This window comes from Mirounga angustirostris, unplaced genomic scaffold (assembly GCF_029215605.1).
Source record: "Mirounga angustirostris isolate CCGP_5_RB_7025 unplaced genomic scaffold, mMirAng1.0.hap1 SCAF_17, whole genome shotgun sequence".
NCBI classification, from domain to species: Eukaryota; Metazoa; Chordata; class Mammalia; order Carnivora; family Phocidae; genus Mirounga; species Mirounga angustirostris.
The window spans coordinates 55,965,805-55,988,524 of NW_026991725.1; the positions used below are offsets into that span (position 1 = coordinate 55,965,805).

Below are 22,720 nucleotides of genomic sequence, written 5' to 3' on the forward strand. Positions count from 1 at the left end.
ATCTGAGATTCCTCCCAGCTCTGACATAATTTCCTTTTGTTTCTGTTTTTTTTTTTTTTAAGTGTAACTTTATTTGTTTTTGTTTTTTGAAGATTTTATTTATTTATTTGAGAGAGAGATCACAAACAGGGAGGAGGGGTAGAGGGAGAAGCAGACTCCCCGCCGAGCAGGGAGCCTGATTCGGGACTCGATCCCAGGACCCTGGGATCATGACCTGAGCCGAAGGCAGTCACTTAACCAACTGAGCCACCCAGGCGCCCCTCAAGTGTAACTTTAAACAGCTTCACAGAGATAGAATTCTTGTGTAGTTCAGCCACCCAAATGGTACAATTCAGTGGTTTTTAGTACGTTCGCACGGTTGGACAATCTGCAGCTTTTAAGTAGTTTATGTTTGGTGTTCTGCAGTTGAAATCACCAGCTGCAGTTCAGAAGTAAGAATCTGTGGTTTTAACTTATTTTCCAAACATGCGAGCTTCCCTGCATTTCCCTTTAAGACGTGGCTCTTGGTAGAACAATCATTATTGGGTGCCAGAGTGGTGACCCTGAGTGTGCAGGACAGGCTGACTTCCATCCTGCTTCTCCAACAGCTGCCTCTGACTGGGGACAAGTCCTTGCCTGACTTTGGGCCTCAGTTTCCCTGTCTGGACAAGGAGGGGTTTAGACGTAGTTCTCCGTAGTTCATCCCCTCTGATGTCCTGTGGTTTGCCAGAGCCCGGGGTTGCTCTCCTCGTGGGAGAGAGAAAGCATTTCCCTAAAACCCCGCACATCAACTCTCATCATTTTATTCTGTGCTCACGGTGGCCAGCCCTGGGAGGTGGGGGAGGGGGGCAGCTGCCGTCTCCCCATTCTGCAGCTGGAGAAGCTGAGGCCCACTGCTCCAGCAGAGCGAGCATCAGGCAGCAAGGCCGGGACCTTCCCTGAGGGGTCAGCGGGCTCCCGCCTCCCCAGTACATCTCAGCGTAGGCTCGGCCCCAAGCCGGCACTCACTCCCCAGGCCCAGCCACTGAAGCTCCCCGAGGCTGTGGGACCTCGTCTGCAAGACAGGGTACTACCACTGACCCCCGGCGTTGCTAGCAGGACTGAGTGAGGCACTGTGTAGAGGGCCGAGCCTGTGCCTGGCTGCTCACAGGTTCCGTGAGTTCAGACTTCCTTGGGGGTCCATCTTCAGGGTCAGCCACGGTGCGATGCTGGCCCGTGAGCATAGGGACCCTGGCGCCGCTCTCTGGGCAGGTCCTGAGCTGGCCTGGTTGTCAAAAACTGGTGCTCACAAGATGTCCATCGACAGATGAATGGATAAAGAAGAGGTGGTATATATATATACAATGGAATATTATGCAGCCATCAAAAGGAATGAGATCTTGCCATTGGCAACGATGTGGATGGAACTGGAGGGTATTATGTTGAGTGAAATAAGTCAAACAGAGAAAGACATGTATCATATGATCTCACTGATAGGAGGAATTCTTAACCGCAGGAAACAAACTGAGGGTTGTTGGAGTGGGGGGTGGGGTGGGAGGGATGGGGTGACTGGGTGATAGACACTGGGGAGGGTATGTGCTCTGGTAAGCGCTGTGAATTGTGCAAGACTGTTGAATCTCAGATCTGTACCTCTGAAACAAATAATGCAATATATGTTAAGAAAAAAAAAAGAAGAAGAAGGTAGCGGGAGGGGAAGAATGAAGCGGGGGAGATCGGAGGGGCGGACGAACCATGAGAGACGATGGACTCTGAAAAACAAACTGAGGGTTCTAGAGGGGAGGGGGGTGGGAGGATGGGTTAGCCTGGTGGTGGGTATTGAGGAGGGCACATTCTGCATGGAGCACTGGGTGTTGTGCACAAACAATGAATCATGGAACACTTCATCTAAAACTAATGATGTAATGTATGGGGATTAACATAAGAATAAAAAAAAAAAAACTGGTGCTCAGACAGGGCCACCGAGGTTAGGGAGGGGCGTGGCCGAGCTCGCTGCCCATGGGGCCTTTTGCCTCCTGGGCCGGGGTTTGCTTGTTCCTGAGTTTGAGAGCATCAGCTACACATTACGGACGAGCCAGGAGGCAGTGAAAAGTCCAAAGCCAGTGAAAAGCCCCGGGGTCGCAGCGCACAGAGCCGCCTCCTGGTGCCGACCAGACCGGGCGTCTCGGAGGGCTGCCCCGGCCCGGTGGCCGGTTGGCGTCCTGCAAGCCCCCGCTTGCTGCTGAGGGTCACGGCGGAGTAGGACCAGCCCCGTGGGGTTCAGTGCAAAGGTGCCTGTATTGTGAGGTTCTGGGCCAAGGCCTGGCCGTCCCCCCTGGGCAGACCCAGCCTGAGCCAAAGGACGACAGGGAAGTCAGGCCAGGCTATGAGGCCCCAATGTCAGTGGTACTCGGGACCACTTTGGGGTCAGCAGCGTCCTGCCTCGGTATCCAGGCAGTAAGGCGCATCCAGCCCTGACCTTGAGGGCTGGCAGGGTGCTGACTCACTTGGCCTTCCTGGGAAAATCTCTTGACTAATATCCCGCCCAGAAATGCCAGTGTCATGCCAGGGAGGAAATGACAGGTGTCCTGGGGTGAAGGGGCATGGGTGGGCCCTCCACTCTCCCGGGATGCTGGGTAGACACCTGCTGTCAGCTCAGTGTGTGCCCCAGAGGCCCACGTGTGAGACCAGAATCATGTTACAGCTGGGGAAACTGAGGCCCAGCCTCCCAAGGTTCTTGAAGCCTCCTATCCTGGATTACTTCCCATTGACACAGCCCAGAGACGGTCCTTAAGCTCCTGCTGCCTGGGAGAGGGAGAGCCAGGACTGAGCCCGCTGAACACTCCCCTCGTGGGCGGGAGCCATGGCCATGGGGGAGGTCACTCTATTCTGGGTGCGGATCCCAGGTCTACCTTCTGGGCCTCGGGGTTGTGGCCTGGGACTGGGGTTGGCCAGGCCTCTCTTGCAGGGAAGGCTCTCCTCACTCATCCCCTAGTGGCTGGCTGGGGTGGCTCTTGGGCTTCGCTGCCTCAGGCCCATGGTGGGGCCCTTGGGGAGCCAGGTCCAGAGGCAAGATGGTCATCTCTTGCTTCACAAGACCTTTTGCCACCAGGCGGCTGCCTGGAACTGCCCACAGTCCCCTGGTGTGTTCACAGCCCAGGGAGAGCGAGAGTCAGACTCCAGAAGAAGACCCAGCCCCTGCGCTCACCAGAACTTTCCCGGCCCACATTGAGGTGCTCCCTCCAACAAACCCGTCCAGCCCCCTTTACGGATGGAGGAGGCTGGGGCGGGCACAGCAGGAACTTGCCTTATCGTAACCACAGAAGGCGGGATTATTCCCATAGGACTCGGGGAAACTGAGGCACAAAGTAGTGAAACAGACTTGTCTAGGACCACCAGCAGGTGAGTGGCCAGGCCAGGAGGCAAACCCAGGTGTGCTAGCTGCGGCCTGCCCCCAGCCCTTGGGGGGGCTCACCGTCTCTGCTCTTTCTCTTCTAGGGCCAGCCCATCGCCCACTGTAGGGTCCCTGCCTCAGGGACCAGGGAGAAAGATGGCTTCCTGCGGCCGATGAGGACCTCGGGACTCCCGCTTTGCCGCCCTGCTGCTGATGGCACCCAGAGCTCTGCCAGGAAAGCGGGCCCGGCCATGGCAGGCCCATACCCCTGGCAGGTCAAGGCGGGCCCCATGTCCCGCACTCTGGCTGATCCCGGGACCCCAAGGCCGGCCCGAAACGCCAGCCCCCAGGCCGATGGCAGGCACCCTAAAGAGCAGCCAAGTCCTTTCGGAATCCCGTACTCCAAACTGTCCCAGTCGAAGCACCTGAAGGCCAGGACGGGCAGTGGCCAGTGGGCCTCCTCTGATTCTAAACAGAGGGCTCAGGCCCCCCGGGACCGCAAGGACCCCTAGCACCCCGTCCCTGGGCCTGGAGCCGTGCGGTCCGTGGTCTCTGCCCCAGCCCAGACTCACCAAGCAGGTGTCCGTGGGGCTGTGCCAGGGACTGGCAGACGGGCCGCCCGGACCGTCCAGAGCCCGGCCCGGAAGGCAGGAAGGTGGGGTGGCCAGCGACGTTGACACTCACCTGGTCAGTGCACCAATACCAGGTGGCCATGATGGTCAGACCAAAGGTCATCCCGGTCCACGGGAGGTCCCCTGTGTAGGGGTCTCGGAACATGTGCATAGCGTCTGCCCGCGGCAGGTGGCAGGTCGTGTTGGCGATGGTCCGGCGTGGGATGGCCTGGGCATAGGCAGCCGCCAGTTGCTCATACCCACCGATCTGGTCAAAAGCTGGAGAGGGCGGGGCAGGGACGGGTTGCTGGCTGGTGGCCCTGACTCAGGGCCCCCACTTCCCAGTGCATCAAACTTGACTTTTTCCCATTCACCTTTCCCAGTCTCTGGAAAGGTATGGAGGGTAGAGGGTTTAAAAAGCAAGGGGGTGGGGGATTCAAATGACTGTTCTATTTGTATTTAAAATAAGACTATTAAATGAGCATTTTGCACGTGGACACCTACAGTGTCCCCTTGGGCCCTGGATGCCTGTTGGCCTCGGGCGAGGGGTTCTCTGCCAGGCTTCAGATTGTTGACTCAAGGGAGCAAAAGTACTTTTTCTTGGCATTCGAGGACCTTCCCGAGGAGTCTAAAGTGTTAAAGCCCTGACCTGGGGCTTCTGAAGGATGTGACTTGGGCAGAGCTGAGGATGCCCGGCAGTCATGTAGCACTGAGAACAGAACGAGTCCCAGAGGGGGCACAGGAGTGACCGAGGCCACGTGGCCAGCCGGCTGGGGCTCGGGCCAGAAGTCATTTCCCTCCTTTCGCTCCCTCACTGTTCCCGTCTACCTCAGGGTCAGGGCCCTGCATGGGCAAGCCCCGGCCCATCTGTGGCTTCTGCTGTGTCTGCAGTCACTGCCCCCCCATCCAGCCTGGGCCTGGCTGCCTGGCTCCCTCCCCTGCAGTGGGTTCCAGGGATGTGGGCCCCTGTCTGAAAGGAGGCAGACACACATAAGTGTGAATACGGGGGACGCTCTGTCTCATCTGCCTGCTCCTCGCCCCTCTGCCCTGCCTTTGCCAGGCTGGGAGCCTGCCGCCGGCACTCTGGCCCTGGCCTCTCTGCCGCCCCGAGCCCAGGCCGGGCCGAGTACTCAGAGCAAGCGTACGAACGCTATTCAAAGGTCAGAAATTGCCGGGCCACGGGATCCTCCAGTCTGAGCTTCGGTTTACCCCTGTGGGATCCTGCTGGCTCTGATAGCCCCTAATGGGGCCGCCCTCGGAGCTTCGTCCGGGTTCCCAGGCCAGGATCACCGACGCGTCTCAACCCTCTCCCCTCCTCCCCGGCCCCGGCCTGCGGGCTGTTGCAGTGCTTCTGCCGTGATGCACAGGATTTTTAATAATTGGACCAGAGGCCCGGGCGGCTCTGTGGTCCGCTGATGGTGCGCACACGTGCCCTCGGCCCTCCCTCTCCATCAAGCCCCGAGCCAGCCCGGGGCGGGCCACACGCTCAGCTGGGCCGCCGTCGGGAGGCCGCCGCCGCGGGGGCGGCCGACTGCCGGGTGGCTTGACCTCGTGAGCCCACCCCCACCCAGTGCTGGCACCTGGGTCCTGGCAGCGCAGCCCCCCCCCCCCCGCTCACCTTTGACGGTCAGGATGACAGCCCCCACCACCATGATGAGCGTTTGCAGGGCGTCCGTGTAGATCACAGCAGCCAGACCCCCTGTGGGTAGAAACGACGGAGCTCGAGGGGGGAGGGGCAGCAGCTCCACGACATGTGTCCCCTGCCCTCTCAGGTGCGTCAGCTGTGGGGCCAATCGGCTGGGCCGGCAGCACCAACTCCACGGCTCCACTGGCCAGGCTGTGGGAGGAGGGGGCCCCCGCCTCCTGCTCGTGCCCCCCATGCATCTGCCCCACCGCAGGGATGCCCGGGCCGGCTGGCGGTCAGGCCCCCTGTGTGGGGGGTCCCCGGGGCGCCATACCTGCGATGGTGTACAGGGCCGTGATGGTGAGCATGAGGATGGTGGAGAGGTAGAAGTTCCAGCCCAGGCAGATGTGCACGAAGAGTGCCCCGGCGTACAGGTCGATCTGGGGAATGGGAGAGGAACTTGCGCGGAGGCTCGAGCCAGGGCACCACTCGCGCGCCGTGTGGCCTCGGTGCCCTGTGGACAAGGCGAGAGAGACACCCCCAGCCACCCCGCACCCCCGCCGGCACTGTCGTGAGGGTGGGAGGAGGTCCTGGATGTGGACAAGCAGTGTGCAGGGAATGTTGCTAATGTTAATAAAGTCCTAAGTGGCCCATGTCCACCGAGGAGCAGTGTTGTCATTGAGTCTGGCCCCTGCCGGGGTGGGGGGGTGGGGGGTGAGATGGGAAAGGAGGAGTCCAGGAGGGCTTCCTGAGGGAGGCTCAAGAAGACCAATGGGGGGCGCCTGGGTGGCTCAGTTGGTTGGGCGACTGCCTTCAGCTCGGGTCATGATCCTGGAGTCCCGGGATTGAGTCCCGCGTCGGGCTCCCTGCTCGGCAGGGAGCCTGCTTCTCCCTCTGACCCTCCCCCCTCTCATGTGCTCTCTGTCTCTCTCATTCTCTCTGTCTCAAATAAATAAATAAAATCTTAAAAAAAAAAAAAAAGAAGACCAATGGGCCTCAGGAAACAGGTCTGCAGGCCAGTATCCGTCTGGGTGTGCCCCCTATTCTCTGCTCCCCATTAGACGGGGGCCCTGAAAAGAGACCAGATGTGTTCTGGGTGGGGGGGCAGGCTGGGGAACAGACAGGCAGTCTTGCTTACTGCCCTCCGGTGGGGCTGGACCCGAAGCCAGGACCATGTCTCAGGCCCAGGCTGGTCCCCAGAGGCTGGACTGGATCCAGCCGCTGTCATCCCAGACCCCGGGGTGGCATGTGGGGCTGGAGTCCTCGTCCTGGGTTGAGCCTTACAACCCTAATTCCAACACCACCCCCACCTGTATTGTGGGAGCCCAGGGAAGGAGGGCAGGACTCTGTCTATGGGACTAGGGGCCGGACAAGGGGCTCCACCCTGCCGAGTTTCCGAATCTGCCATTCTGGGCCTGCTTGGTGGAGGGGAGATGACCTGAAATACAGCCTTTGGGGCCGATGGGCTCCTGACAAGGCTGGGCAAGGCCAGTGGGTCAGCCGAGCCTGTGTATGTGGGGGACCGCTCAGCACAAGGCCCAGGGGGCAGAGGCCCCTTCGAGCTACAGTGCCTGGCCCACCATAGAGCCAAGCAGCACTGCTCAGTCGGCCGTGGACCCCCTGATTCCAAAGCCTGCATTCCCTGTACCTCTCCCTCCAGGCTCCCCTTTACCCTCTCTTGGAGAGATCAGCCAGTGTGGACTCTGACAAGGTGCTTTCAGGAGAACAGCAGCCCCTCACTCTAGCTACTGGCTTTGGTGACGTGAGTGTGTGTGTGTGTGTGTGTGTGTGTGTGTGTGAGTGTGAGTGCATGTGTCTTGGGGAGAGTGTGTCTACCTCCAGCCCAAAGAGAGAAGCCCAGGGTTGTGAACGTCAGAGCAGGAAGGACTCTTCAAGCCCCCTGCCCCGTCAGACCAGAGGAGAAACTGAGGCCTGGGGAGGGGAGAGACTTCCCTGAGGCCAGGCCCCGAAGGGTATCAGAGATGGAGCTGCCAGGAGAAGAGGAACAGGAAGTCTCTAGAAGGAAGCAGCACCCCCTCTCCCTGGCCTGCTCCTCCTCCAGCCGGTGCTCAGGACCCCTTCCTGGATGGAGGCCGCCCTCAGAGCTCAGCCCTGATCTGTGTGGCTGGCCTTCAGGCCCCGGCCACCCATCTCTCCCAGCCCAGGTGACTCTGGTCACACCAGCCTGGTCTCCTTTGCACACCCTGCACTTCGCTGCCTCCAGGCTTCGGCCGGCCAGGTCCCTGTGCCCTGGAGCTGCCCCATCTGCACGCCCCATCTTCCAGAACTCTCTTCCCGGATGCTCTCTCCTAACCTCTCCTCCTCAGGGACTTCCTTCCATGGCAGTGAGCCCCAAGGAGGGACGAGGACTTAGACCGTGTCAGGAACAGCACAGGCAAAGGTGTGGACGTGGGACTTGGGCTGCACTCTTCCCTCCGGGACCCTGCAAAGCATGCAGTAAAGATTTGCCGCTGCAGGGCGCCTGGGTGGCTCAGCTGGTTAAGCGACTGCCTTCGGCTCGGGTCATGATCCTGGAGTCCAGGGATCGAGTCCCGCATCGGGCTCCCTGCTCGGCAGGGAGTCTGCTTCTCCTTCTGACCCTCCCCCCTCTCATGCTCTCTCTCTATCTCATTCTCTCTCTCAAATAAATAAATAAAATCTTAAAAAAAAAAAAAAAAAGATTTGCCGCTGCAGCGATTAGGAGGTTGCCTGCAGGCTCCCGGGGAGTCCCAGCGAGGAACTTGCGACGGCACCCAGTCTGACCTCTCCTACAGCCGGAGCCCCGGCTTCTGTGGGCCCAGGAGAGCTGCGGCCTGGTACAAGCTAAAAGCCCTAAACCCAGAGCCACACGGGCCGGGTCTATGTCCCTGTTCGGCTGTGTCCTGGCCACGTGGCTTTGAGCAGGTCACCTCACCTCCTGAGCCTCAGTGGCCCTCATCTGGAAAATGGGGAAGTGGATGCGGAGAGACAGGCCACGATTGCAGGCCCAGCCTCTTCCATCCCCCTGCAGAGCCCCGCCCTCGGGGAGGTGGGGGGAAGGGCGGGCAGGACCCCCCAAGGGAGCCTGTCCTGCCCCCAAACCTTGCCCATCTCCATCGAGGCCATCACTGTCCCTTCAGGGCTCCAGAAACTTCTCACCTTTGCCACACTCGCTGCACCCGACCCACTGGCCAGGGCTGTCTCCAAAATACTCCCACGTCTGCTGTCCCCACCCCCGGCCCCATCCCTTTGGAAGCCCCTTACTAGCCCCTCCCGCACTCGGCTTGTCCAGAGGAAAATCAAGTTCTCTGCATTTCCACCGCACATAGAATAAGATCCAGCTAGCCATGCCCAGAGGCCCTGTGCCACCCGGCAGGCAGCCCCCTCCCATCCCCTTCCTCACTCACAGCTATGCGGCTCCCTGCACTCTAGCCTCACCCCTTCCTTCTGTTCCTGCAAACCTGGCATTTTCAACACAGGCCACTCTCTCCGAAGGGAGCCTGATCTCTCCTCCTGCTGTCATCATTCTAGAATTCAGCCCCACCTTTGCCTCTTTCACCACACTTTACTATTACGACTATATTGGCCTGTGTACTTCTCCATCAGGAACATTACACTCCCTGCAAGTAAGGAATGTATTTATCACCCAGGGCTCGCCCAGGGCCTGGCACAGCAGAGCCCACAGACCAAATCCCGTCACACGCATTGGTATTGTGTTTCGCACTCCAGCAGCAAAGTCGAGTAACAGCTATGACTCCTGCAAAGCCCCAAATACTGACTTTCTGGCCCTTCCCGGAAAGAATTAGCTGGCCCCTGGCATACTTTTTCCTTCAGTCCCATGAGGTATGCCAGGCACATAGGAGCGCCAGAGACACATCAGTGAACAGAGAGAAGAAATGGGGGAGACAGACAACAGACATTCTAAGTAAATTATTCAGCATACCGGAAGATAGTGCGAGTATGAAAAAGAGGGAAAGCAGGGAGGGGCAGGCCTCACTGAGAAGGTGAAATTTGAAAGACCTGACAGAGATGAAGATGTGAGCCATGTGGATATCCAGGGGAAAAATGTTCCAGGCAGTGAACACAGCAAGTGCAAAGGCCCTGGGGCAGGATCACGCCTGGTGTGTTCATGGATGTGCAAGGGGGCCAGTGTGGTTGGAATGATGTGTGTGACAGGAGGAGAGGGACAGGAGAGGTTGGCGAGGTGGTAGGGGCCACATCTTGGAGGATCTTGTAGGCCACATGTGGCCTTCACTCCACGTGACCTAGGGTCTTGTGCCACGTTTCTCTATTTTCCAGAGGTTAAATGACTAGCCCAGAGCCACGCAGTGATGGGGCTCAGTGGCCCCAGTCCCCATCTGAGGGTCAGGGCGGTAATGTCCGCACCCTGCCATCGAATGTTCTCCCGGCACACCACTGTCCCTGCCTGAGGGGTGGGAGCCGGTGAGCCGGGTGGTCTCTGTCCGGACAGACTGCAGCTGGGACGGGTGCTGAATGTGCAGACAGCTGGGACATTCCCAGTGCGGTCAGGGCCTCCGGGGGCCAGCTGGGCGCATGCACTTCAAAGAGTTTCAGCCCAAAGCCATCAGCCAGGGCGGCCCCAGTCCCGCCCAAACCAAGCCAAGCAATTAGCGTTCCTCTGGGCTTCCTCCGGCAACCCAGTCTTGGCTCTGGAGCCCCAGCCTTGACGTCAGTGGGCTGTTTTCCATTTTATTTTATTTTATTTTATTTTTTTAAGATTTTATTTATTTATTTGAGAGAGAGAATGAGAGAGAGAGAGCGAGCATGAGAGGGGGGAGGGTCAGAGTGAGAAGCAGACCCCCTGCTGAGCAAGGAGCCCGATGCGGGACTCGATCCCGGGACTCCAGGACCATGACCTGAGCCGAAGGCAGTCGCCCAACCAATTGAGCCACCCAGGCGCCCCTGTTTTCCATTTTATAGGAGGGTCAGTCGAGTCATCCCCTATCACAGTAAGGAGTTTAAAGTGTCAAGTCCCAGCTGTTTCAGTGCAACAGAGCTGAGGTTGTGGCCCCGGGCGGGAAGGCAGAGGCCTGGGTTCTAACCATGCTCTCCGCCTGAGCAAGCAAGTCACGGTTGCTCTCTAGGTCTCGATTGTCTCATCTGTAAACTGGGCTTGCAGGATGAGATCTCTGTTAGGACGTCCCCTCCTAAGGCTCAGTCCTTCTGGAGTCCTACCCACGCCACCCCTGAATGAGATGCGACTCTACCACAGACATATAGCAGCATGAAGCTGGGGGGGGAGGAGAATCGCCCCCGCCCCGTGCACACAGGTTGGCCCCATGGGGCCCCACCGGGCACTCCCCACTCTGCTCCTCTCCCCTCCAGTCCACCCACTGAGAGGTGCCAGAGCAGAGCTGACTGTGTCAGTCCCCTGCTTTGAGTCCCCAGGGTCCCTTGGGTCCTTCGGCCCCTTACGATCAGAACCCGGCAGCCTCATCCCCCACTGCAGCCCTCGAGGCCGGGGGTCGGAAACTAGCAGCCCAAGAGCGCTTCCACAGCCTCACCCCCCTCACAGATGACCTGCCCTCTTTACGAACAAGGAAACAGAGGCTCCGGGTCTCGTCGGGGTGCACCCAGCCAGAAGCAGACCGATGTAGGACTCGGGCCCTGGTTCCCACCTCCCGAGTCCTTCCAGAAGCTGGGGCTGAAGTGGGCTAGATGGCCTCGGGGGTCAAGGGCAGGGTGCCCATGGACTCAGGAGTGAGAGCCAGAAGACCTGGTATTGCCAAGAAGTCACCAGGAAGCTTGGGACAAGTTACTCTCCTGCCCTGGGCCTCAGTTTCCCTATCTGTGAAATCAGGGGTTCCAACAAGACGAGCCCAAAGGGAGCCTTGACTGACATTCGAGGGGTGTTTCTGCTCTTACCCTCCCAGGGGGACCAAGTCCAAGCCCCCAAGGGAAAGAGGCCTGGAGTGCCCACGAGGGCGGCACCCCAATACCAGGAGGGTGCCGCCAGGGTTCAGCTTTGCGAAGGAGCTGACCAGCCACAGGATGGGCTCCCGGTGGCTTCTGAACCACCAGCGACCGTGCGCGTTCTCAGCGCCCCCTAGTGGGCAGTCGTGGCTCACCTCCGCGCTGGCCCAGAAAGACACCCAGGCTGACCCCCACCCCCACCAGTGACCCCTCATAGCGAGAACCCCTAACACCCTCATATCTAGGCCTGGGGCAAAGCAGGACTCAGAAGGCCTGCTTTGTCCCCTGACGATGCGAGCTGCCGAACTGACATTCTGGAAGCCCTGGTCCAGCTATCCCAGGTTCACTGTGTGAGCAATGATTGTCCCTCTCCGGGCCTCAGTTTCCCCAGCTGTTGAACTAGAGACAGACGACAGGATATCAGGTCTGTTTGAGGGGCCCCCAGAGCAGGAATGATTCCAGGCTGTGCTGGCTGGACGCTGGGAGTGGGGGGCGCAGCTCACCGATATCTTGGTGAAGACGGACAGCATCAGGGACAGGACAGACAGGTACATGCGAATCCGCTGGCCTCCGTAGCGCTTCTGAATGTATTCAGGCATGGTGACAATCTGGAGGAGACACGGGGGCAGGGACTAAGCACTCCCCCGAGAGTCAGGGACAGTATCGCCCAGGTGTGCCGCCCAGGTGTGCCGCCTATGTGCTTGAGTAGACGGAGCATCATCCCCCAGATGCGGCAAGCAGGGGCAGTAGAAACCAGCAAAGCCCCCAGGCTGAGGTCCTCGGGGACCTGTCTTCATGAGTTATAGGCACACTAGTTGGACTAATAACCCAGCCCGGAGAGCAGTGGGTTCGCTCACCAACTTGTGAGCGAAGCCGGGGTTCCCGCTCATCAGCACCACCAAGCCGGACCAAGGCCCCGACCCAGGTGAGGTCACCCTGGGGCCCCGGGAGTGGACTCACCTCCGAGGAGATGTAGATGGGCACGAACACCCAAGCCAGGGCCAGCAGCACATACGTGGCCTGAGGGGGACAGAGGCAGAGTGAGGACAGCAGGTGCAGCTCCCCCCAAACCCGCTCTAGAGACGTAGCCGGGACCAGCGGCCTGGAGGCCTGGCTTGCCAGGAGAACCTGAAGTGGCCTCATCCCCTCTCTGTGCATCTGTATACTGATGGCCCCTGGCCAAGGCTAACAGCTCTCCTCCTGCTGGCCTATCCAGCGCTTTGGCATTCTGAAGACCAACCTTTCCCAGGAACACCACCCATCTAGACATTGGCCGCCCGGAGTTGCTGGGAGCTGACCCTTGGGCCGAGGGCAGACTCCAGTGGAGGCCCATCCAGCACCCTCCCGCAGCTGCACCTGCCCCTGCCCGCCGGCAGCTCACATGCCACTCGAAGCCCGCTACGGCCAGGCCCCCGGCCGCACCCGAACCCGCCAGTCCAATAAAGAGGCCCGAGCCCTCGCTGCTGGCGAAGAGAGAGGCTCCGATCTGGAGGACAGAGAGGAAAAGGAATCATTGGCAGGCTCCCCCTACCAGACTCCAAAGCCCCCACCCTTTACACAATTCCCAGCATCCCAACCCGACAGTCCCAGCTTGGGGACGCCCTTCCAGCCTCACCCTGCCCCCTCACTGCCTGCCTGGGACATCCCTCATCCTCAGGGATGAGCCCCGAGCCGGCACCTGTGCCGACGGTCAGATGCTGTTCCCCATCCCACAGAAGGAGGAGCTGGGGGTGTCAGCACTCACCGGCCACCAGGCCATGTCCCGGCCCGCCAGGAAGTAGCCTTTCACCGTGTTCCTGCTGGCCCGGCATGAGGACTGCAAGGGCAGAGGCAGAAATTGGAACCTCGCACACACTGGAGGGAACGTAAAATGGTGCCCCCGCCGTGGAAAACAGTCTTCGGGCCCCTCAAAGTCTTCCACGTTCAAAGTTCAGTCCCCTACGTGATGACCCAGCATTCCCCTCCGACCTTCCGGAGAACTGGAAACAGGTGTTCAAACAAGACTTGTCCCTGGATGCTCAGAGCAACATTGTTCCCAGCAGCCCAATGGTGGAAACAGCCCAGATGCCCATCACCAGACGAATGGACAAAATGGGGTCTATCCATACAACGGAGTATTACCCAACCACAGGATGGAATGAGGTTCTGACACCTGCTAGGACACGGTGGCCCTTGGGAACGTTCTGCTAAGTGAAAGGAGCCAGACACAAAAGGCCACATATTGTATGAGTCCATGGATATGAAATGTCCAGAACAGGTGAATCCATAGAGGCAGAAAGTACAGTAGTGGTTTCTAGGGGCTGGAGAGAGGAGGGTAGGAGGAATGACTATTAATAGGTATGGGGTTCCTTTTGGGATGATGAAAGGTTATGGTTGCACAACATTGTGAATGTACTAAATACCACTGAATTATACACTTTAACATGGTTTAAGTAGGCTCCATGTTCAACGTGGGGCTCAAACTCATGACCCTGAGATCAAGAGTTGCAGGTTCTACTGACTGAGCCAGCCAGGTGCCCCTAAGCGGAGACTTTTGCCTCTTGGTGAGGACTTTGAGCCAAGGATTCTGAGAACGCTTTGGCCTTTGATTTCTTCTCATATTTTAAAGATTTTATTTATTTATTTGAGAGGGGGGTGTGGGGAGAGGGGCAGAGGCAGAGTGAGAGAGAGAATCCCAAGCAGACTCCCCGCTGAGCATAGAGCCCGACGTGGGGCTCGATCCCACGATGCTGAGATCATGACTTGAGCCAAAATTAAGAGCCAGAAGCTTAGCCAACTGAGCCACCCAGGTGCCCTCTTACTTCGAATATTTTAATCTCTGATACATTTCCAAGAATTATCACTCAAGTATTCCTGCATACCTTTTGTTTTGGGGGGAGCATGGAATTTCGTGCTCCATAATATAATTTTAAAAATCTGAAATCAAAATGCCTGGGGGCAAATCCTGGTTCCTCTGTTTCCTAGCCGTGTGACCTTGGGCAAGTTACTTCACCAATGTACCTTGGTTTCCTCATCTGTGATGTGGGCCTAAGAAAAGTCCCTCACAGGCTTCTGTGAGGTTTAATGAGTTAATACGCATAACACTCTGACAAAGGTGTCTGATAAGGGTCAATGATTATATGGATTTTTCAAGACCTCACTTAGTGCTGTCTGGACAGGAGAAAATGAAAAGACGTGACCTTGAGAACAGGAGAAATTTGAAAAGAAGGACACAGCAGGTGTATTTAGGTATATATTTTGCATTCCTTTTTCGCAACATATACATCCTAACATAAGGCTGGATCACACGATCTCAATCAATACACAGCCCTCTTTCTACCCAACTTTAATTTCACACACACACACACACACACACACACACACAGACCCCATCATATTCAAGATGATTCACCTGAATTGTCTGGATCTGCCATCCAAAGCTTTTGATATGAGTCCTGCTTGCCTCTCCTGCCTGAGTTCCCATCACTTTCTGTGAGCTGTGATCCAGCCACATTGAATGCCGTACTATCTGAAGGCTCTCATGGTCTTGGCCAGGACAGCCCCATCCAGCTGTGTAGGCTGTGCACTGTGCAACTTCCAGAGCAGCTCTGTTCTTAACTTGTGATTTTTCCTAACATGTCTTCTCATCTTTCGAGGATATGGTAGGCATTGCCAATTGCCTCCTTCTTGCCCTTTCCCTTCTTCAAGGGGTCTCATCTTTCCTAGCAAGTGGCTTGAGTGGTCCCGACCGGGTCTCCTGCTCCAGGAATCCTGACTCACCTAAGTGACGGAGGCTATCACATTCTTTAGCTGTCACACCTGGCTCAGGGCACTCGTGGACTTAGGCTGGGATTGCTCCTGGCCTCCCAGGAGGTGAGGAGGAAGCCAGGGCTCTTGGAACACTGGCAGCCATGTGCACCTAGTTAATATTTACTGAGGGCCCCTTGGCAGCAGAGTTGGTTCCAAGGGCTTTACCTGTATGAAGTAGGTACTATGATCATCCTCATATTACCAATGAGGAAACCAAGGCTTCCAGAGATGAAAGTGGCTAGTAAGTGATGGAGTCAGGATCTGAACCCAGGCTAATCAAGGCATCTCACCTCTGTGTGGGAAACTGGGCTCAGGACAATGCCACACAGGGGTGGAGGCTGAGAAAGCCAAAGTAATTTCGCACTGATAGCCTTGACACTGTGAACCCCTGGATCCAACTGTACCTGAAGCCTTCTTTATTGTTGGACCTTTCAGGATGGACGTCATTACATTTCCTTCATTGTTCGAGCTCATCTGATCTAGGTTTTCTGTCACTTGTTAACAGATACCCTAATAGACACAAAGGCTCAGCTCAAGGTCCTTCATCCAGGAACACCTCCTTAAAGGCCCTCCCCTGGGCTCTCCTAACCCCACCGTCAGAGCACTTTTGCAGGTGCACCTGTCCAACCCAGCTTGTCCCGTCTGCATTTGGGTGATGAACGGCTGAATCTGATCCCTGTGCGATCCAGCTCCAGCACACTCCTCGTCTGGCTCTGTTCTTTGCTGCCTGCTCTCACAGCCGTCCGGCCATCAGCATCGTGCTAGGCCAGCATGGCCTGCTTGGAGGGCCAGGCCAGAGCTCCCACAACCCCACTGCCCGCGGCACCAGCCTGCAAGGAAAGGCTAAGCTGGGAGAGGTGAGTCCTGGGCAGCGAGGCTAATGGGCCCCAGTCACCGGGTGGCCTGGCCTCAGGAGCCCAAAACAGTTTCTCAGATGTGCGCTTCCAATAAATCCCCCACCTGCTCCTCCTCCTTCTTCAGATCTTGCTGACCTCCAGCCTCTGGCTCTCACCTCACCTCACCCAGACAGCCTCCATTGCGGGCGCCCCCTCCCCCGACTTCGCAGCCAGCAACTCTCCCAGAAACGGGCTACGGTTGGCAACAGATTTTCACACCCACAGACCTCCTGTGCTCCTTGGAACCGCCAGGAGCAGTGGGCTGCCCAGATCCGCATTGTGTGTTTGAGGAGCCATGCCCAGAGAGGTTAAGCAACTTACTCCAAGTCCACAGAGTGGGGACCAGCTCTGAACGGCTTGTGGTTTACGATTCCATCACCGAAGAATCAATTCCAATTACTGTTGTTGCTGCCACTCGCTGCCCCAGCAACCCCAGCACCCCCCACCCCCACCAGCATCAGCAGCCCCCCAGCACCCCCACCACCAGGACCACTCGCACCATTCCTGCTAGGGAACCGAGAGCAGCGGCAGGGTCCGTGCCCCGTGTGGGCACCTCAGGGAGGAGAACGCCTCTGACTCAGGCCCTCAGGGCTTGGGGTGAAGTAGGTGGTGTGTCTGACTTATAGATGGAGAGCCCCAAGGCCTAGAATGCCGAACGACTTCCTAGGATGCCAGAGCTGGGAACATGACCAGTCTCCTGCCTCTGGCCCTCGGGGCTTAAATCAGGGGCCAGGGAAGGTAAGAAAGGATACTCGGGGTGCCTGGGTAGCTCAGGCGTTAAGCGTCTGCCTTCGGCTCAGGTCATGATCCCAGGGTCCTGGGATCGAGCCCCGCATCGGGCTCACTGCTCGGCGGGAAGCCTGCTTCTCCCTCTCCCACTCCCCCTGCTTGTGTTCCCTCTCTCGCTGTGTCTCTCTCTGTCAAATAAATAAATAAATTCTTTAAAAAAAAAAAAAAAGAAAGGATACTCATTCTCCCCCAGGAGATGGAGCCCACCACGTATCACGTCTCAGGGATGCTGGGATGGGGACCTCTGGGGACAAGGAGGAAGAGCCTGACCTCTGCAAACCCAAAGCTGGCTTTTGTGCTCACCTCCCCACCAGGAAGGCCTCCGAGGTTAGCATTATGAGTAGACGGGAGGAACGCCTCCCCTGTGGGCAGGGACCCGGGGTTCACTGCGGAAGTCCCAGCCCGCAGAGCACTGGGGTTCATCCGTAAATGGGGCTGGCCTTTGCCCTGAGGCTACGGGGGCCAGGTGATGAGCACAGGGCTTGCTTAGGAGGGGCCTCACTGCCACTGGAGTCTGTGACAGCCTAACTCACGTCTCTTTCTTATCGAAAGTGAGAGAAACTGGCTTAGGAACTAGGCAGAGGCAGGCGGACAAGGAGCTTTGCAAAATAAAGATCCCCAGGCTCTGTGTGCACCCCCCTTCTCCGGATTCTGACCCAGCAGGTGTGGGGTGCAGCTGGGCAAACGTTCACCCCGCAAGCCCATCTGACACGGAGGAGACGGAGCCCCAGAAGAGGACGTGCCGCACTGGGCCCCCAGCTTGTCGGCCGCACAAAAGCCCAGTGAGCTTCCCCCTAGGCCTGCTCATTAGAGAGGTCTTCCTCTTCCTCCCTTTGTAGCCTGAGCAGCTACTGCCCAAAGACAAAGGGGCTTGGTCAAGGTCTCGGACAAATCTACCCCAGGGCTGGGAGGAGGACCCCAGAGGACATTGGGCCTCCCTCCAGGGGAGACGAAGCAGGTCAGCCCGGTTCCCACACCCCAGTGCCCCTCCCGGCTGGCCGCCCACCGCGGGCCTCTCACCCATATGCCCACGGCCACGTTCAGGGCGAAATACACAGTGATGATGATGATGTCGGTCACGCTCAGCTGCGGCCTGGGAGTGCGGGGATCGCCGGTGGAGTTGTCTGCCACCATCCTGCAGCAGGCACTGGCTCTGAGCAAGAGGAACTGAGGGCCGAACCAGGTCAGAAAGGGCTTCCTGGCAGACAATAAATTGATCATTAAACCGAGCGCGATGGTGGCATGTCCAGCCCACAAGGTGGCCGCGTGCAGGGCAACGGCTTCCAAGTGCAGCTCGGTGTCCCCCACCCCCCCCCAGGGGGGAAGCAAATCCTGACCGTGAGGATGGGGGGAGAGTGGAAGGGGCTTGGAGGAGGGCAGCCTCCCTAAACTCAGAGGAGGTTTGGGAAAAATAAAGGGAGTTTAGGGGGCACCTGGCTGGCTCAGTCGGTAGAGCATGCAACTCTTGATCTCAGGGTTGCGAGTTTGATCCCCACATTGGGTGTGGAGCCTACTTTAAATAAACCAATAATCATAAATAAAAGGAGTTTCGTGCATCCAAAGACAACCAGAATAGTCCCAGAAAGGGCTCAGTTACCTGATGTGTGGCTCGACCTATATTTAATTTGTATAAGCATGGAGGGTTGGGGACAGATGCCTCACCTCTGGGAACACCACTGTGGCGAGCAACCATGTCCTGTGGCCATCAGGCCATGAGTGGACCGAGAGGGACTTGGGACAGTGACTCCTGCATCACGTGGCTCACTTCCAGCCAAGATTGTCCCGGCCCCAGAACATCCCAGTATCGGACCATAAGGTCTGTTGCCAAATGTTCTGCTTTCTTTTTCTAGGCCAGTTGAAACAATCTCAAGCCCCTCGTTTGACCATCTATTCGGGTCCCCGTGGTCTCCTCAGGATGTCCACGGAGGGACACATCTAATAGGTGCCAGGAGCTGAGGACAATGCTTAGCCTTTCTGCGCGCTGTCCCATTTTGCGCTCACTCAGAGTAGGTGATACTGTATCACAGTCAAGGAATGGAGGCCAGGAGGCTGAGCCACCTGTTGTCTGGCCATGTAAGGGGCGGAGCTGGGATTCCGCTCCAGATTTGACCCCAGACGCTCCCCACTGGTGACAGTGATGGCTCTGTTTCCATTGGAGCCCATAGGGTCTTGGATGCGTCCTCGCTAACGAAATCATTACGCACAGCCTGGTGGATGTCTCCAACATGGCCTGCGGCTTTGCGAAGCATTTGGAGTTTAACCGGGACACGCAGCTTTTACAGAAGTGTTAATGAGTGAGCCGCCACCCCTGGGAACACATTGACCTGCAAAAAGCAACCGTGCTTGTTACTCGGTAACCCGAGGTAGACTGTTTAAAGATTACATGCAAAACTAGATGGAGAAGAACAATTAAGTCACTGTTTCTAGTCAATTCAGGCAGGCTCAGATTGCCCCCTCCCCAGCTGCCCTCACCTTCGGCCACTTAGCCTCGCTGATGGTGGTCACTTTCCAAGCCATTGCTAGAAGCATATAGTGAATCAAAAGATGGTTTTATACCAGTTGGAAGGACCCAACTGGAGATTATTTGGATTTATTAAACCAGTCTCCTAAGGATAAAGTGGTTGGAAAACAGTATTTGGTCCCCTCGCCTCAGTCTGCATCTCAGAAGAAAATAAACCATCAGGGAAACAACCCCCTGCCTTCTGATATAAATTCTGGGGAAAAGAAGTCACAAGGAGTGGATGGGTGGGGCAAGGAGAGGGTGGCTGTGAAGGACGTGAGAAATTCCACACTTAAGCCCAGTCACATTCCATATTCCCACCCTATCCTATCCAACATGACCCACACTCGGATCAAACTCTTCTGGCCCAACACACCCAGGACAGGAATGACAAGACCTGCCCCGCCAAGAAGCCAGCCATATCACGCACCGTAAGCTGCATCCGTCCCAAGAGGAAGCCCCTATGTCGTGTTTTCCAACACCACTGCTGATGCCAAATGTGTGGGGTTTTTTTCCCCCACACCAATGAATTCTCCATCTCTCTGGATGCCAACTGGGGGTCCTAAAATTTGACTCAGTTCTGTCACTGATGACTTGAGCACAGACCCCACAGTTTAAGCGCTTAGTCTGACCAAACTGCCCCCCTTCAGACAGCAGGTGCAAATCTTAGGCCTCCTGTACTTCTGACTGACCATCTATAATTGTTGGAAGTTCCCATGATCCCCTTCTCAGATTTCATAATTTGCCAAATGGCTCACAGAACTCAGGGAAACTGGTCATTATCAGTATATGATACAGATTATTATAAAGGATACAGGTGAACAGCCAGATGGAGAAGAACATAGAGTGAGGTCCAACCTGGAAGCTCTCTGAACGCTATTCATCATGTAGGGGTTTTTACATAGATTTCATCACCTAGGAAGGATGGATTAAATCACTGGCCACTGATGATTAACTCAAGGCTAAAAGTTCCAACCCTCTCATCATGCCTTGGTCTTTCTGGTGTCCAGTTCCCATCCGGAAGCTCTCTAAGGGCCACTGAATTGTATACTTTAAAATGTTTAAAATGGTGAACTTTATGTTATGTACATCTTACCTTGATAAAAATAGATTTCTGGGATTTAAAAGGCTTTAGAGGTCTTGATAGTATGTATAGATGTGCTGAACCAACATAAAATCCTGTATCCATTTAGAAGTTCCTCTTCAAATAAACAGCAATACAATAGTAGTTGGGACTTTAATGCCCGACTCCCAACAATGGATAGATCATTCAGACAGAGAATCAATAAGGAAACAGCAGATTTGAACAATACTATAGACCAAATGGACCTAACATACACAGAACATTATATTCAACAACAATAGAATATTCTTCTCAAGGGCACATGGAACATTTTCTAGGATAGACCATATGTTAAGCTAAACATACGTTAGACAAAACAAGTCTTAGCAAATTCAAGAAAACTGAATTCATACCAAGTGTATTCTCTGACCACAATGGTATGAAACTAGAAATCAGTAATGAAAAGAATACCGAAAAATTCATGAATACATGGAAATTAAACAACACTCTCCTGAACAACAATGGATCAGAGAAGAAATTAAAGGGGAAATAAAAAGGTATCTTGAAACAAATGAAAATGGAAACACAATATACCAAAACAGCAAAAGCAGTTCTAAGACGGAACTTCATAGCAACAAACGCCTACATTAAGAAGTAAGAATGGGGGCGCTTGGGTGGCTCAGTTGTTAAGTGTCTGCCTTCAGCTCAGGTCATGATCCCAGGGTCCTGGGATCCAGCCCCACATTGGGTTCCCTGCTCAGCAGGGAGTCTGCTTCTCCCTCTTCCACTCCCTCAGCTTGTGTTCCCTCTCTCGCTGTCTCTCTCTCTGTCAAAATAAATAAATAAAATCTTTAAAAAAAAAAAGAAGTAAGAATGATGAGCACCAGATGATATAAGGAATTGTTGAGTCACTATATTGTACAGCTGAAACTAATATAACACTGTATGTTAACTCACTGGAATTAAAATAAAAACTTTTTAAAAAGAAGTAAGGGGTGCCTGGGTGGTTCAGTCGGTTAAGTGTCTGCCTTCAGTTCAGGTTATGATCTCAGGGTCCTGAGATTGAGCCCCACATTGGGATAGCTGCTCAGTGGGGAGTCTGCTTCTTCCTCTCCCTCCGTCCCTCCCCCCTGCTCATGCTCTCAATCTCAAATAAATAAATAAATAATCTTAAAAAAAAAAAGTAAGAAAGATTCCCAAATAAACAACCTAACACTATGTCTCAAGGAACTAGAAAAGGAAGAACAAATTGACCCCAAATTTAGCAAGAGGAATGAAATTATAAAGATTAGAGGAGAAATAAATGAAATAGAAAACAGGGCGCCTGGGTGGCTCAGTTGGTTAAGCGACTGCCTTCGGCTCAGGTCATGATCCTGGAGTCCCGGGATCGAGTCCCGCATCGGGCTCCCTGCTCAACAGGGGGTCTGCTTCTCCCTCTGACCCTCTCCCCTCTCGTGCTCTGTCTCTCATTCTCTCTCAAATAAATAAATAAAATCTTAAAAAAAAATGAAATAGAAAACAGAAAAACAATAAAAAAGATTAGTTAAACTAAGAGTTGGTTATGAAAATATAAACGAAACTGATGAATCTTTAACTAGACTAACTAGGGAAAATAATAGAGGAGACCCAAACCAACAAAATAATAAATGAAAAATGAGACAGTACAACCAACTGATGCCACAGAAATACAAAGGATCATAAGAGGCTACTATGAAAAATTATACACCAACAAACTGGACAACCTAGAAGAAAATGAAAAAGATATTCTTAGAAACATACAAACTACCATGACTGAATCAGGAAGACATAGAAAGTCTGAATAAACCAATCAATAGTGAGGAGATTGAATCAGTAATTGAAAAGCTCCAAATGAAGAAAAACTCAGGACCAGATGGCTTTACTGATGAATTTTACCAAACATTTAAAGAATTAGCACCAATCCTTCTCAAACCCTTCCAAAAAAGGAGGAGGAAATACTCCCAGACTCATTTTATTAGGCCAACATTCTGATTTCAAAGCCCAAAAAAGACAGTACCAGAAAAGAAAACTACAGACCAATATCATTGATGAATATAGTCAGAAAAATTCTCAATAAAATACTAACAAACAGAATTTAGGAGTAATTAAAAGGATCATTCACCATGATCAAGTGGGATTTATACATGGAATGCAAGGATGGTTCAACA

General features: G+C 55.1%; 1 protein-coding gene across 4 annotated transcripts in view; it reads left to right on the forward strand.

Annotated features, from left to right (window-relative positions):
- FAM83G (family with sequence similarity 83 member G) overlaps positions 1–17,083 on the forward strand; it is a 41,343-nt gene extending 24,260 nt beyond the window's left edge. For 2 of the 4 annotated variants that reach the window (XM_064583015.1, XM_064583014.1), the window contains one exon: positions 3,454–6,247. In XM_064583015.1, the coding sequence (XP_064439085.1) occupies positions 3,454–3,861 (408 nt within the window). In that variant the 3' untranslated portion in view covers positions 3,862–6,247. Of the gene's footprint in view, positions 1–3,110; positions 3,358–3,453; positions 6,248–15,791; positions 16,144–16,267 lie in introns of those variants that run through there. The other 2 variants (XR_010408621.1, XR_010408622.1) reach the window with 2 other exon arrangements.
- The last annotated feature ends 5,637 nt before the right edge of the window (positions 17,084–22,720 follow it).